The sequence below is a fragment of the Podarcis muralis genome, chromosome Z (assembly GCF_964188315.1).
Source record: "Podarcis muralis chromosome Z, rPodMur119.hap1.1, whole genome shotgun sequence".
Lineage (NCBI taxonomy): Eukaryota > Metazoa > Chordata > Lepidosauria > Squamata > Lacertidae > Podarcis > Podarcis muralis.
Window position 1 is genome coordinate 6,060,548 of NC_135673.1, and position 17,203 is coordinate 6,077,750.

At 44.9% G+C, this 17,203-nt stretch overlaps 1 protein-coding gene across 2 annotated transcripts in view; it reads left to right on the plus strand.

Moving 5' to 3' along the window:
* The window catches only part of BRINP1 (BMP/retinoic acid inducible neural specific 1), a 110,234-nt gene that overhangs the window by 63,179 nt on the left and 29,852 nt on the right, over positions 1-17,203 (plus strand). For both annotated transcript variants that reach the window (XM_028714628.2, XM_028714627.2), the window contains 2 exons: positions 5,941-6,131; positions 14,474-14,643. In XM_028714628.2, coding sequence (XP_028570461.1) covers positions 5,941-6,131; positions 14,474-14,643 — 361 coding nt within the window. The remainder of the gene's footprint in view (positions 1-5,940; positions 6,132-14,473; positions 14,644-17,203) is intronic.

The following is a 17,203-nucleotide window of genomic DNA, read 5'->3' on the forward strand; positions in this document are numbered from 1 at the left end:
GGTTATTCATATTGCCCAGTACTCCAGTAATGGGGAGCCTGTGGCCCACCAGAAATTATTCAGCTCCAACTCCCATCATCCATGCACATTTGGGGCTGATGGGAGTTGGAGTTGAGCAACATTTGGAGGGTCGCAGGTTTCACACCTCTGATTCAAAGGGTGAGGATGAACAACAAGGACCTGTCCATCAGAATGGTTGGTACCAATGGCCAATTTAACCCTCCACTCCCAGAACCATCTTCCTAGACACTTTTCTGTGTATAAGACTAGGTTTCCCCCCTAAAAAAAATAATGTCAAAAATTAGGGGGTGTCTTATACTCTGGGCCATCTCCCCCCATTTTCTTAAATCTGAGTCCCCCAAAATAGGGGGCATCTTATAGATGGAAAAATATGGTAAATTGAATCGGGGTACAGAACCTGTAGCCTCCCAGGAGTTGCTCAACTCCAACTCCCATTGTCTCTGAGTGTTGAGCCTGCTGACTGGGCCTAATGGGAATTGGAGTCCAACAATGTCTAAAGGTCAGGGTACCTGTCTTCTTCCTCCACTCTGGCAATAGCTCTGTGCAGTCGAAAGCAGAAAGAGATCATCCCACATAACCTGCTGTTGTATTCTTTGAACTGGAGAGTCTGCTGAGTCCGTGCACACAGTGTGATTGTAGGATATACTGAGCATGGGAAGAGGAATGCAAAGGCAGTTCTTGAGTTTCCATCTACTCTTATCTATTCCAGTGCCAGTAGACCTTACGGTGGCAGGACTAAACCTGGCTCCAGGTGTTGTGATGGCCGTTAAAAGGAGGAGTAGACAAAGTCATGAAGATAAGGCTATAGGGTGCTACTAGCCATGATAGCGATGTTCTATCTCCACTATTGGAGGCAGCACCCCTCTGAATACCAGTTTCTGGGAATCACAAGCAGGACAGAGTGTTGTACACTCAGGTCCTGCCAAGTGAGGTAGCGGAAGCAGAGGAAGCGTCCATTCCTCTCTCCCACCTAATTGTGACACCCCACCAAGTCCCAAGAGTGAAGTTCTCAGAGGATGCGACTGAGTTACCAGATTCCTTGCACCTTGGTATGGATCCCAGTGCACCCTTGGCCCTTGCATAGGGGGAGATGCTTTTGTGGAGCCTCTACTTAGCAGCCTAAAGGAATGCCCCATTTTTGAACCTTGAGCCTGACTGGGTAGAATCATGCCTAACTAAGCCTGTTGCTAGCATTGCTGTCTGAGAAAGTCCTCTCACTTAAGGGTGACCAGGATGTATCTTGTGAGTGCACAAGGGTGGGCCTGAGCAGCATGGCAGTTATCAAATTCTTAGCTTTTCTGGATGTTGCTGGTGAAACCCCTTCTTGGACCACTCTGTGTCTATCTTTTGTAACCAGGCTGGATTACCATTTTCTTGACTCAGCAACCTTTCCCTAGAGCAAGGAAGGGAAATCTCATACCTGATGGAGTGGAACAGATCCACCCTCTGGGACTCACTGTCTGGCCCCTGGGGCTTCCTTCATGTGAAGCACCTCACCAACCCTGCTTCATACAGACAGATAGGGATGTGTGAGTGTAGAAGGTAGCTTACTGTGAAAAAGGCAAAAGTTACATTATTTGGCTTCCCATTCTTTTGCCTCTGCCCCCACACATCCCTGGCATGTCTCTGCTGGAAGCTTGCCAAGTAGGGAATGTGGCCCTCAGGCTGGAAAATCCTCCCTACCCTGAACCTAGAACTAAATCCAAGCCACACAGTTCCAGTATCAGTGGAAATGGGTAACCCAGGCATGATGCATTATAAACATTCATAGAACTGCAACATTGTAGAGTTGGAAGGCGCCAGAGGGTCATCTAGTTCAGCCCCCTGCAATGCGGCAATATGCAGCTGTCCCATATGGGGATCAAATCTGTGACCTTGGTTTTATCAGCACCATACTCATCTAACTGAGCTGTAGTGGGGAGGACGTAGTGGGGAGATCATACACGACAGATGGCCATCCAACCTCTGCTTAAAAATCTCCAAGGAAGGAGAGTCCATCTCATGGGAGACCCATTACCCTTTCAAAGAGCTATTACCATCAGAATGTTCTTCCTGAAGTTTAGTCAGAATCTGCTTTCTTGTAACTTGAATCCTTTGGTTTGAGTCCCACCCTCCAGATCAAGAGAAAACGAGCTTGCTCCATATTCCATGGGACAGTCCTTAAGATATCTGAAGATGACTATCATATCTCCTCTCAGTTTCCTTTTTTCCAGGTTAAATATACCCAATTCCCTCAACCATTCCTCGTAAGGCTTTGCTTCCATTCATTACCCTTTTCCATCTCCCATGTAATAATATAAGGAATCAGCAGCTATCCAGTTTTAACTTGGATCCTTGTGGCTGTTTAGTTCCTTTTTTGATTGGCTTCAGAAGGGCCAGGTGTTCTTGACCACCTTGCTGGAGTATGAATCAATGCTAAGGTGGAATAGTTTCTGGAAACTCCCCACGAAACCTAATTGCTTCCCCAAACTCCTGCTTTCTTATTGTTGCACTTATTTCTGGGCATGCTGACAAAGCAAAACAGTGAAATATTTGCCATGTCACAATCAATTTGCATTTACTTGCTGTGGCAGCATATTTTTTATTTGTAGTCGGATTTTCCTTGCCACCCACAGCAAATGCCCAACCTTAGGGAAAGGGCTGTAGCTCATGTGTTGGGCAACCTGTTTTGCATGCAGAAGGTCCCAGGTTCAATCCTTTAGAGCAGGATTCAACCAGTGTGCCGTGGCACTATGGGGTACCTTGAAAGATGGTCATGGCTGCTGTAGGAAACACTGGCCTGTCCCTCTTCCCTCCTTCTTCTGATGCCCTCTCATGTCTCTGCCTCCCAAAGGCTCATACAGCTGTTTGTTGCAGCAGCCCTGGCTACAAGCTCCACAGGCAAATGGTACCTCTGCAGCTGGCCAGGGGGGTGCTGGTTGCCAGGAGCTGAGGCGGCCTCGGAGTAAGCAAGCAAGCGGGCAAGGGAGCCCAGCCTGCCAATCCCCCAGCCCTTGCTGCTGGGAATGGACAGACAAGTCCAGGGGTAGCAGCAGCAGCTACCCGGAGGACTCCCAAGGAGAGGAGGCTGAGTGGGTGTTCAAAAAAGGGTGTGGGGCTGCCAGCTCTGCAGGCAAGGGGTGACATAACTGGGCTCCTGAGCCCCACAGGGGAGCTGCAGAAAGAATGTAGTTGGTCAAGGGAGCTGTGGACTCAAAAAGGTTGAAAGCTTCTGCTCTAGATGAACTGAAGGTATGGCTCAGTAAAAGGTTTCTCCCTATGTTTATATGTAACAGAAAGAAAAAGTGTGCTGTTTTATGCCTCCAGGGTGAATTAAAGTGGCTACTTTTTTCCCAGCACCCAAAGGAAGAACCACATGAATTTAGGTGGGTTATTTTTTTCCTTTTTGAGGGAGTGGAGGGGGAGCAGAGGAGGAGGAGTGGTACTGGGAAATGAAAACAACTAGGGAAGGGCAGAGAAGGGCCAGTGTGCATTTTTGGGAAGAGGAAAGCTTTGTCTCACATGTTGAAGTTTTGAAAGAGAAAATTAAAATATTTTCTTGCAGGGAACACCCCCTCCTCCAATTTTCTGTGAAGTCAAACAGATTGACTTTCATGAATCATCATTCAAATTAACATGCATAGTCAGAAGTGTGCAGCCTTGTTTAGATTTCCAGTGTTCGTTTTGTTTAAAATCTGTATGTGGAATTGACTTTACTTCACTGGAGTGGTCTAATCAGAGGAAAGAGGGACTGAACTGGCTTTTGGGGTGTAGGGTATGGGCTCGCTCACTTCCTTTTAGGAAAATATATGTTTGTGTTCATTGTTAGTGCTTCTGAAAGTGGACCCAATGAAATTAATAGAAGTAAATTGATCATGTATATTGATTTCAAAGGGTGTTTTCCCAGTAGGACTAACAGATACAACCCACAGTACAGTGGTGCCCCGCAAGACGAATGCCTCGCAAGATGGAAAACCCGCTAGACGAAAGGGTTTTCCGTTTTTGAGTTGCTTCGCAAGACTATTTTCCCTATGGGCTTGCTTTGCAAGACGAAAACGTCTAGACGAAGAGACTCACGGAACGGATTCTTTTCGTCTTGCGAGGCACCACTGTACTTAACACACCTGTCTGCAGCACATGTATGAATGGATGCTATTATTCCTTTGTTAGGGGCAGAACACACACATATATAAAATCTAGCCTTGTATCTTTTTGAATTATTATTGACACCAAAGCACATAGCTGAAGTACTGGGAGCAGGGAGATGGCAGTGAACTGTGATTTCAATAGGCATTTCAAGCGACACTGATTATTTTTATATACAGTTTGTAATGGTTGATTCAGCATTAATCTTCCCAAATATTTTAACTTCTCTAAAAATAAATCTGCCAGTTTAGATAATAGGCAGAGAGGATAGAATATGGAACTCAGTCTAGATGGGCAACAAGCCATTGTGTCACTGAAGGGCTTTGGGCAAGTGGCCATTCTAAAAATGAGAATAACTAAGACTTGCTTGACAGGGTTGTCATTAGGAGAAAGACAAATGAAAAAGTGATGTTGCCCACTCTGTGCCTTGGGATACCATCTATAGATTAGTTCACTTGTCCGTCTTCATTCAGAGGACTCAGGAAGGTGTGACCTTCTTGCAAAACTTGGGATTCGCTGCTGCAGAATGAGGGCACTGGGATTCATATCACTATCATGGACTTTATGTGAATTCCCTTGTGATGCCTGCCTTCTGGCGGTTCCCTCATTGCGAGAAGTGAGGCTACAGGGAACCAGACAGAGGGCCTTCTCGGTAGTGGCGCCCGCCCTGTGGAACGCCCTCCCATCAGATGTCAAAGAGATAAATAATTACCTGACATTCAGAAGACATCTTAAGGCAGCCCTGTTTAGGGAAGTTTTTAATATGTAACGCTGTACTGTTTTTAACACTGATTGGGAGCTGCCCAGAGTGGCTGGGGAAACTCAGCCAGATGGGCAGGGTATAAATAATAAATTATTATTATTATTATTATTATTATTATTATTATTATTATTATTATTATTGCCAGTGGTTAAGTTATCAAAATCCGTATGGGTCTGGTTCAGGATACAAAATGTTTTGGGGTATCACAAATCTAATGTTGTTTCCTTGGAAAGTTCTTATCCAACCTATAGTCTGGAATGAGATTTTGTTCATCTGTGACCAGTCAGTTCATGGAACACTAATCAATACTCAGACAGAGCTGTACAAACAAACTTGAAAACTGTTTCTCAAAGACTGTGAAATGGTATAGTCCATGGATAGGGAACCTGTGGTCCTCCAGATTTTTTGGGGGGGAGGGGGTTGTAGCCAACTTTATTCTACTCCAAGTAGACCCATTGAAACTACAGGGCCTAAGTTAATCATATCCATAATTTTCAGTATGTCTCGACTCCAACCCCCATCATCCATAACCATTGGCTATGCTGGCTAGTGGCTGATGAGTGTTGGAATCCAACAACATTTGGAGAACTGCAGGTTCCTCGGATCAAGTGTAGTCCCTGAAATACAGGCACAGAGCACTGCTCAGAAAACTCACATTCCTTGGTTGAAAAATCCTAGATTCAACCTCTCACAACTTGCGCAATGTTCGGTTTCATTCTGTCAAGTGAATGGTTTCCTCCACATCTAGGGGATGTCTGGTTCTTACTATGGGATGAATCAATACATATCAAAATAATATCTTTCCTTCTCCTCTCCTCCTCTCCTTCTTCTGCCTCCCCTTTCTCCAGCCCTCAAACCTTTTAGCTCTAGCCCTGGAAATGTGCCTGTGTATCTCTCCAGTGGCGTAAGATGCGGTGAAGTTGCACAATATTTCCCCTTTGTGTTCCTCCGCAAGCCATTTCCCCAGTGGTCTGCCTTTCCTGCCTGGACTTGGAACCTCACCTTTGTTGTGTTCCTGTGTTGTCGCTTAGGGAATTTGCCCGTTGGAAGGTGAGGAACACAGCCATCGAGCGGAGAGACCTGCTCCGCAATCCCGTCCCCCTGATGCCTGAGTTCCAGAGGAGTATCCGCCTGCTGGGCAGGAGGCCCACGACACAGCAGTTCATTGATACCATCATCAAAAAGTACGGCACACACATACTCATCTCTGCTACTTTGGGAGGTAGGTGGCAGTGAGGTTTGTACCTTTCCCACAAGGGTTTGGGGTAGGAGGTTGGTGAGCAAGGGTGGGGGAGGATATTGGTTGTGTTTTCATTCCAAAGTGAACTTAGCTGATTTTGCATTTCCTCAACATATGCACAAAACAAAACACAGGTATCCTATGAAATTCACACTGCCCCAGGCTTTGCAGCTCAGTTTTCCAACCAAATGATGTGTCTATTAAAGGAAAGTGTGTATAATTAGTGAAAATAACGAACAGAAAGGAATGTTACTAGCAAAAAAAAAATAAAAAATGTATATAGTAGTCAAAACTTTATACACAAATGTGTCCATAAGCAGGGAAAACTGCATCTATGATTAATTTTTATGTGAATACTGTTGTTTGTTTGTTTGTTTGTTTGTTTGTTTGTTTGTTTTAAAAAAACCCATATTCAAGGTTGGGGGACCCACTGAGTTGGTCTGCCCTAGAAGACTGGTGGAATCCTGAATGCTCTGGGGGATTTTTCAGCTGACATGGCTGACACTCTTGTTGAGTCTCTTGTCTCACTGTGGAATGGTGAAATGTGTGGAGTCATTGACACAATTGCTCCTGAGTGCACTCATCATTGCTGTGGAGCACATAGGTCTCCTTGATATTCCTGTGACCAGCATGCCATGAAGCAGGAGGGTTGGTAGTAGAGTGCAGGTGGTATAGGACCCTGTCTAAACCTGACAAACATGAGTGAGGCTGCTTCACCGTGTCTGCCACGTGGCAGTGTTGGCAGGAAAGCAAGCCTACTTCTCTGTCACCATTGCATCCCCAGTTAGCTGTCTTTGTCACCCGTGTTAGTGACATTTATTAAGAGAGAGAGAGGTGAGAGTATAACCCTGCTCATTTTCAATTTCTCAATGGCTTTTGATGTTGTTGACCACAGTATCCTTCTGGAGCATCTCAGGGAGGTGGGTGTTGGCTTCAGTGTGCTTCTTCTTCCACACCCAGGGCCATTTGCAGTAAGCAGTTATAGGAGGCTACTGCTCAGCACCATGGGAATTCTGCAGTGTCCTACAAGGCTTTTCATTTAGAGAAAATGTGGGTTAGAAGTGACATGCTAGAAGTTTTTTAACATTATGCATGGCATGGAGAAAGTAGGCAGAAAAAAGTTTTTCTGCTTCTCTTATAACACTGGATTCTGGAAGATTCAGGACAGGCAGAAAGAAAGTACTTCATCAACTCAGAGCATAGTTAAACTATGGAACTCACTCCTGCAGGAGATAGTGGTAGCCACCAACTCAAATGGCTTTAAAAGAGATTAGATGGATTCATGGAAGAGAAGGCTATTGATTGATGTGCCGCTTTGCTGAGAGATATTGATACTTCTGAATACCAGTTGCTGCAAACCACAGAAGAGGAAAGGGTCCTTGTGCTCAAGTCTTGCTTATTGGCTTCCCACAGGCATCTGTGTGGTCATTGTGGGAACAATATGCTTCACTAGGTGACCTTATCAAGCAGGTTGTTCTTATGTCCTTAAGTGGTATGTCTCACTCCAGCCAGCTCATCCTGTGCACATCTACTCAGAAGTCATCTCTGTTGAGTTCAATGGGACTTACTTCCAGGTAAACATGTATAACAAGGCTGGGGAAACTTGCTTAGACTGAGGGCTGTATTCACATATGTGCAGCCTTTTGAAGAGCCCTCATGCTGCTGTTGGCAAGGGCCAGATGCAAAAACAAGCAGAACAATGAATCTGACTCTTAACTTTGAACATGAAGTTATATTCCAGCCATGCACAACCCAGAGGTTTCTTCACACATAGAAACACCCCTCTCCATTCATGCAAGCAAGAGGCACTATTGCAGCACAAGGGCACATTCCAGCCATGCAAAAGCACTCAAGGGTGTGGCCTGTGGGAAGCAGGTGTGGCCTGTGGAGAGTCCTGAGGGGTAAACAGAGAAGCCTGAGGTTCCCTATCCCTATTGTTTAGATGGTTGCTTCAGGCTTCAATTCAGTTCACACTTGCCTGAGATTAAACTGCACTGAACACAGTGGCACTTTTCTGAACAAACAAGCAGATGATCTGACTGCGTGCCTTGAATTTACATGAGGGAGGGACTAGGGTTTGCTTCTTCATTTCACCTCCTACAACCAGCCAATTTTCTTTCCTTTTCCTCCCCCCCCCCCTTTCTTTTTATCTCCCTGGAAATTCCAAATAACACAGACCTTTTGACGGTGAAATATATTTTTAATTTTGTTCAGGCGCGATGGTGAATTATTCACCTTGGCTTGTTCGTGCTCCTGATTTTATGACACAACACTTTAAAATATGCACAGGCTTGTAACGAGAGCTGGCGATGGACAGCGGAGCTAAGCGTTCCATCAGCCCCCAGCACAGAGCGCATGGGGAGGGAGAGCCGCCAGGGAAAGGCGCAAGAGGAATGAAAGATTCGTCTTGATGGCAGTAAAGAGGAGGATGAGGCAAAGGGACCCTCTGGGGAGCATGCATTGTTTATGAGCAGAAGTATTTTCCTATTTGGAGACTTCAGGTTCACGCGCGCACACACACACACACTCTTCCCCGATTCAACCAGAATATTCATACAGCCTATCATCTCTTGACATTTGATAGCTCCTCTTTCTCATTGGGATAATGCAGACAATGTACTTACCCCCAAAGAGCTTGAAAACCACAACACTGGAAGGCATTTCAGTGCCAGCTTCTTAGTGCTGATGGGTACTAATGAAGCCCTAAGTGTGCACATTATTCTTTCTTTCTCAAGTCGTAAGTCTTGTGCCATCCTTTGTTAGGGTGTAACATTTGTTAGGGTGCTCCTCTGTGTCTCATTGTCCTCATTGGTGTACGGACCATTGTGCTATGCTGGTGCTGTCCAGGAAGATCCAGGTTCAAGTCGCCGCTTGGCTGGGGAACTCACTGGTTGACCTTGAACCACTCAGCCTAACCTACTTCATCGGGTCGTTCTGAGGATAAAATGGGGGTTGAGCCATGTATGCCATCTTGGATGAAAGGTTGGATATAATGTGATGAATAAAGAAACTATTGAAAATTGAAAACCATTTGCCCATTATAAAGGTTCACACCTAGCATGTTCCCTGACCTATTGGCTTTCTATGTACAGAGTGGGTTTTTTTAGTGGTGGGGGTGTGGGATGTTGTTTGGGATGTTGGAATATACTCAGTGAGTAATTATTTTTTGTAAACACTATATAGGTCCAACATATTATTACTGTTCATCATGTCAAAGAGAAGTGCAGACTTTGAACACTTTTACCCAACATGAAACTTTTCTGTGTTGATTCTTTTTTTGTGTGTGTGGAGGGGTGAGGGGGGTGGATTTGGAAGAGCATAGCACCATAGAAATCCTCACCTGCATGCAGCCACATGTTGTATGATGCAACCACACTTGGAAAACTGAAAACACTTTTGTTCACCACTGGAGTACAATAGTACAACTGATCAAATGATTGGAGAAACTCTCTTATGAATAAATGTTATGACATTTGGGGCATTTTAGCTCAGAAGAAAGGTGATTAAGGTGGGGAGACAGGTATAAAGACGAAGGGAGGGGAACTGGTGTATAAAATTTGCATGGGGTGGAGCAAGTGGATAGGCGTAGAGGATTTTCTCCCTTTCACATAATGCTAGAAACAAAGTCATGCAATGAAGTGGAACAGTAAGAGAACAAGACAGGTAAAAGGAAGTACTTCTTCACACACCTTAAAGCAAATCCCATAGTGCAGTTTTAAAAGGGGATTAAACAAATTCAGTGGCTACTAGCAATGATGACTATACAGTGTCTCCATGTTTCTGAGTACTGGCTGCTGAGAATTACAAGAGGGGGGCAACCATTGTGCTTGTGTCCTGCTTGGGGGGCTTCCCAAAGGCATCTGGCTGTCCACTGTGGGAACAGAGTGCTGGGCTAGATAGGATGTGGGGAGGAACAGGAGCCAAATACAGCCCTCTAAGCCTTTCTGTCTGTCCTTTGGGTCTTCCCCAGTCCACACACCGTTTTCCTAGGCCACACTGGCTGCCAGCCCTGCTTTGTAGCCTTCTTGAACATTTTCCCCTGCCTGGGATGTGTTCTTGCTTGTCCGGGTGGGGTGGGGGTGGGGGGAGGAGAGAGAGAACTAGCCAAATGTAGGTGCATTATTTGTTCCACCTACTTTTTGTCTATGGTCCCACCCACCACTGTCAGGAAGCTTGCCCTGGGGGAAATGTGGGCCTTGGGCTGAAAACGGTCACCACACCTGAGACAGACCTTAGGTCTGATCCAACAGAGATCTTTTAGCGTTCTTAAGTGCTACCGATAAGACAGTCCCCTCAGAGATAAGAACTAAGTCTCTAAGCTCTACAGTGAGCAATCTCTCAATGTTTTGCTGCCTTTGCATCAAAATGGTGTCCACAGTTGCGACCAAAACATTAACATTCAGATGGAAGAGGGTGGTATCCTCCGACTAGTGGAAATACCAAGATTTGCAAAAGTACAAATGTAGGAATGTAAGAAGTGGCCTTATGAGTCATACCATTGGTCCTTCTAGCTTGGTATTGTCTACACTGACTGACAGAGGCTCTCTAAGATTTCAGGACAGCCCTTCCTAGAGATGCTGAGGCTCTACCACTGAGCTCAACCTGGGGGTGAGTTTTAGCTCAGATCTAATTTATCACACTGAGGACCTGCAGATCAACACACCATTACCTATGACTGACATCTCATCTCTCTGAAACTCATCAGTGAAATAGCTTGCCCTAAACTGGTTTCTGAAGCAGGGAGTCATCTGTCTATCTTGATAACCAGATAAAATTGGGGTGGGAAGGCAGAATGCAAAAGTGATACACTTTCAAGAGCACTTTTGCCCATTCTAATATGCTTCAGATATTGTTGGACTCTAACGCTAAGCAGCCACAGGAAGCATGCTCAACGGTCAGGGATCATAGAATCTTAGAGTTGGAAGGGACCCCAAGGGACATCTAGTCCAACCCCCTGCAATGCAAGAATTTCAGCTAAAGAGTCCACGGTAGATGGCCATCCATCCTCTGTTTAAAAACCTCCAAGGAAAGAGAGTCCACCATCTCTCATAGGAGTTTGCACCACTGCTGAACAGCTCTTAATTTCAGAAAGTTTTTCCGAATGTTTAGTCAGAATCCCATTTCTTGAAACTTGAAGCCATTGGTTCGAGTCCTACCCTCCAGAGCAGGAGAAAACAAGCTCCCTCCTCCATGTGATAGCCCTTAATATAGTTGAAGGTGGCTATCATATCTCCTCTCAGTCTCCTCTTTTCCAGGTTAAGCATACCCAGCTCCTTCAAGCACTTCTCGTAAGGCTTAGTTAACAAACCCTTGATCATCTTGGTTGCCCTCCTCTGCACCCGTTCCAACTTGTCAACATCCTTCTTAAATTGTGGTGCCCAGAATTGGACGCAGTATTCCAGGTGTGGTCTGACTAAGGCAGAATAGGATGATAGGAGTTGTAGTTAAAGAATAGCACAGCTTCCCCTCTTCCCCTTCTCTGTCTTATATGTTCACATTCTACATATCAGGACTCCAGCACCTCATTCTGTTACATGAGTAGACCAGATGCCTATGCAAGTCTAACAGCTCTAGGTTAGATTACTGCAACATGACTGCCTCTGAAGACTGTCCAGAAACTAGAGATGGTGCAGAATTCAGCAGCCTGGTTGCTCGCCAGGACAATAAAGAGCATACAAATCCAATCCTGGCCTGACAGCACTGTCTGCTTAATTAGGTGCCAGGCCCAATTCAAAGTGCTGGTTTTGACCTATAAAACCTTAAACAGCTCAGGACCACAATACCTCAAGGGCTCTCCTTCTCCCCAACCTGGACCCTCCAATCATCATCAGAGGCCCTTCTTCATGTGCTTCCTCTGCATAAGGTCTGGAGAGCACAACCTTAGAACAGGCCTTTTCTGTGGTGGCTTCCTGTTTGTGGAATGTTCTCCCAAGGGAGCCTCACCTGGGATCTAAAGTTCTGTAATATTCTTCTTCCCCCAGACCTTTGGCTAAGTAAATAATCTAGGACCTTTAAACTATGGGCAGAGGCAGGAGGGGGTGTATTGTTATTGTTCGTTACTATGGTCTGGTATTTGGGCGGGGTATTGTAAACTGCCCTGTGATTTTCAGATGAAGGGCTTTATAGAAATTTAATAAATAATAATAATATTTATGCTGATGATGACGTCAGTTCTCAAGAGAATGTATGGAGTGCCAACACTGGACATCTTCTGTTTTGGGCTGATATGAGCTGAGATTACCCTCCAGTGTTTGATCTGTGACAGCATCTTTGTGTATGCATGTCATAACTTGATGGTAAGCCTGGTTCTCCTGGTCTTCTGGTGGGGCTCAAACCTAATCAGAAAATCAAGGAATGTAGAAATGTGCACAGCCATGGTCTTATCCTCTGTTGCCACCTGCTTCACACCTGAGTTCTGGAAACACCCAGAGTCCAGTCCCTGATGTAGACCAATGGACTAAATTAGAGCTTGTGTTAATTGTGTGGATGCAATTAATGTGCTTTTTTCTTTCCTTGTGCAGATAGTGGCTGAGGGGAAGCCTGAGCAACCACGGGACCATGGATGTGTGTGTGTAGAGGGTCATTTTTCAGCCAAAATAAGACTCCCTTAGTAGCTTAGAAGAATCAGTAATAATATGGTTGCAGCATTTAGGCTCATGCTCTAAAAGACATGACAGAAAAGGAAGGGGAGATTGGGAGGGAGAAGGAAAAACAACCACACTAAGGTCTCTTCCAGCCTGCTGCTATTTTCAAGTGGTATTTAATCACAAAATGGGATTTAATCACAAATCCAAGTTGCACAATTATAGGTGATTGGGAGGTCTTGTGCAACAACCATACTTTTCCAAAAGATTAGACTTCTGGGGATAAGGAGAGCGGCTGGAAAATGCACTGAGAAGTGTGGGACAACACTTGCTTTGATGCAAAATCATCCAACCTCCCTGTATACACATAAGAAAGAAAAGTAATTAAATCGCCAACACCATCTAATCTCCTTGAATGGATGAAAGTTCAATAAACAGGACACCTGGAAGCATCTTAAAACACTAGCTCTTAATTGCAGAAGTCTTTGAATTGTTCTTTAAGTTCCATGGTCATGGCAAATATCACCTCTCTGAGGCTGCTACTTGCATATCAAGGAAACCTCTTTATTGGCAGCAACAAAGGCTTCCCAGAAGCGGAAAGTGTGCAACAAGATTAGGGAGGTCTCATTTGTTGCAGCATGTCTGGCCCTCCCAGCCTAATTCTGATCTGTCCCAGTGTCAATCCCTTTGTCCCAGTGCCAGTAAAAGGCCCTGTCCTCTTTTTGTTTCTATAAAAGAAGTAGAAGAGAGAATGTGCTAGGCAGTTCCTTGGAATGCATCTGCTTGAGGATGGAGTGGGCAGAGCTGAAAGCTAATTTTCAGGGAATGCCCTGAAGGGAAGATGACTTTGAACACGGCGTCTGCTTAATAAATGAGAAATTAGGACTTAATAATGCAGAAAAAATCTATTAACCCTTCTTGATTACTGTTGCTGGCTCTTTCCAGGGAGGTGATGTGTTGCTCTTTTCCTCCCTTCCTCGAACATATCCACCCATGCTTTTTGCAGGTGAAAATGGGCATGCTCACAATTGTGACACCACTTCTTTCATCCAAGTGACTGCTACTCCATAGTAGCTCTGTGCATGTCGCCTCCCCCTATTTGATTTAGGACCTGATTTGGTGCTTCAGAGCAGCCCTGATCTGACCTGGGATGGTTTGGGGTACACTTGGCATCAGAACTATATGAGGAAATAGGCGTGCATATGTATAACTTAAGTTTGGGAAAAATCTCTCCCTGTGTGTGTGTGTGTGTGTGTGTGTGTGTGTGTTGCCAAGACAACACTCCTAGCCCAAATTGTGCCATTGTTCTGCAGACACTGCGTCAATGTTGTCAAGCACATATAAATACTAGAAGCCTTTACTTTTTAAAGAGAAGCAGAGATCCTCCATTTGTCCTTCATCAGGTTTCACAAAATCCCATGCACTTTCCACATCACCCTAGATTCTTCCTAGTGTCCGAAATGATGCTTTCGTTGCTTATGGTTTAAAACAACATCGATGAAGAGAATGTAAAATGGCAGATTTGCACTGAGATGTGAAGCTTTCCTTATGGTTCTTTTTCATACTTTGGGTGTCAGTGATGTGGTAACACTTTTACACCTTCTCCTTATCATCAATGTGATTCTTCTCCTTCTCACCAACCTCTTCCTCCTCCTTCCTCCTCCTTTCTTATTCCTCCTCCTCCTCCTCCCCCTCTTCTTCCTCTTCCTCGCATTCATGCTTTCTTCTTTTCCCTGCTAGGAGAGGAGGCTTTGACCATGTACATGGATAAAAGCCGACTCGATCGAAAGTCGGGCAATGCGTCTCAAAGTGTCGAGTCCCTTCACCAGCTCGCCTCCTCCTATTTCTTGGACCGGGATGGAACTATGAGGCGCCTTCATGAGATCCAGATCTCTACCGGAGCAATCAAGGTATGCCTTTGGTTGCATGTGTTCACTGAGCCTGAGGAAACTGGATTTAAAGAGAGTGAGGGTACTGATGTTGTGATGGAAAGGGACAGCATCACAGCATTTAGGAGGCATTTTGTTGCAGGTAAGGATTGGGGAGAATTTTGATTAAGTTTGTCTTTAAAGCTGAAATTACTTAATTTTCTCTTCCTCAAATGATAAGTGATTTTAAATACATACATCCTTTGAAATTCTTTCTTCTCTTAAATTTGTGATGCACTTCCCTAACTAAATAATGTGTGCAAAAAATGCATTAACTATTAGAAAGTGTGCATATACATTATAAGTTGAATGCAATGAGAAATGTGCATGATTTTTATTAATTAAATTCATATATCACCCTTCATCCAAAGATCACAGGTCAGTTCACTGTATAGAAACACAAAATATATAAAACAACCGCCACAGCAGCAACAAAACAACCCCCCCCCCAAAAAAAAAACCATTTTAAAAGCCAAAGATTATTTAATTAGCCAAAGGCCTGGGAGAAGTGGAATATTACATAACTTTAGATGCCAGGTGAGCCCCCCCCTAGGGACAGCATTCCACAAAGAGGAAGCCACCACAGAAAAGGCTTGTTCTCATGTTGTCACCCTCTCGTGGAGGAGGCATTAAGAAGAAGGGCTTTAGATAATGTTCAGGGTCCAGGTCAGTACATGTTATGTTGCTGATGAAATGTCAAGAGGACTTTTCATATATAAAGAATTGGGAACTGGTGCAGAAATGTAAATAGCTGAACTTGAGATTGGAAAAATGAGAAATTGAGGGAAAGGGTTTATTGTGCATAATAAACAAAAAAGCAGAGTTGACCAATGAAAGTGTTAGGAGGAGGAGGGTGGAAGATGCCCACTCCTTTGGACATAAGGTGTTGCTGGTGGTGGTGGTGATGATGTGTTTGTTCCAAATGCTGTTCTTCCAAAGTGTTGCTGTGCAGCACCAGTTCAAAACATTTGGAAGGAGTAGATAGGAGTCTTGAGAAGCTCCACCACCACCACAGGCAAGGCAAAAATAAGAATAAGGAAAAAAGGAACTGTTGCCACTATCACCACCAATTAGAACACAACACCCATTTTCTTTTCTTTCTATTTTTAAAGCAGTTTGTTTCCTCCCCAAAATCAGCCCCTGCAGACACAGGTGCCCAAACCCACAAAAGTTAAGCCAACAGTTTTCTTCTCAGAAGGAAACAAAGCCTTATGAAGAATGGTTGAGGAGTTGGGTATGTATAGCCTGGAGGAGAGGAGATTGAGAGGGGATATGACAGTCATCTTCAAATACCTAAAGGGCTGTCATGCTGAAGATGGAGTAGGCTTGTTTTCTCTTGCTCCAGAGGGTACGACTCAGACCAATGGATTCAAATGATGAGAAAGGAAATTCTAACTATACATTAGGAAGAACTGGCTGACAGTAAGAGCTGCTCGGCAGTGGAATGGACTACCTCAGAAAATGATGGGCTCTTATTTATTGGAGGTTTTGAAACAGAGGTTGGATGGCCATCTGCCAGGAATTCAGATGTGATGACTGCATTTCAGGGGGTTGGACTAGATGTCACTTGGGGATCCCTGTCACACTTTTAGCCTTTTTAAAAAAATGTGCTGGTAATGCATACCTTTGAGTACCCCCAGAAAAAAACCCCGCTGGCTATTGCCCATAGGGTATGGAAGAGCAGAAGGCAGGAAGGCCAACAGTTGGTGGAACCAGAGTCACTGATAGGCAGAGCCAACTAATTCACCTTTTGTCCCCATCCTCGTTCTTGCTGAGTTCCACAAGGGATTTAGGGGGACAAGGAGGTGCCACCCTACCCCCTACCCCTGGTTTGGTTGTAAGCAGGCAGGCAGGCAGGCAGGCGTGGACTAGTTGGCAGTGCCCTATCTGCCCTAATGAACCAGCCCCTGCAGCTTCTGAGTATGTCAAGTTCAGCTCTAGTCAACACCTCACAAAACCCAACCAGGCAAATCACCACAGAAGCTGCTGAAGCGATAGGAGGTGAAGAGGAGCGTCTTTGCACACACACACAGAGAGAGGAGCTCACACAATGGTAACTGTTGTTTCTGTCCAGCCTTTTATGCTGCACAGTTTAGCTTGGAAGTCTTTTCACAGGCTCTCAGGTGTATCAGCAACAAGAGCTGACAATAGGACTGGACAATACTTTTCCAGATACAGGTGGTCAGGGATGCAGAACAAGGCACGGGAGAGTAGCAGCGGAGGGGAGCTGACAAAGGAAGCAGAAATGGCCCTTCAGACAAAGACCTTTTCAATCTGTGAAAGCAATCTACTGATACTGGATGAATGGAGCAGGGGGGCGGGGAGAAAAGAAGTCACATTCCCCAAGCAAAGGTCTAATTAAGCTATTACAGGCTGCAATTCTCCCCTCCCCCCCAAAAAACACCCCCCCACACCACTGGAAGTTACTTTGCAATTTTATTGCATTTATATCCTACCTTTTCTCTGAGAAGTTCAAGGTGGTGCACATGGTTCTCTACCTTCTCATTTATTCTCCACAACAACCCTGTGAGCATCCCAACCT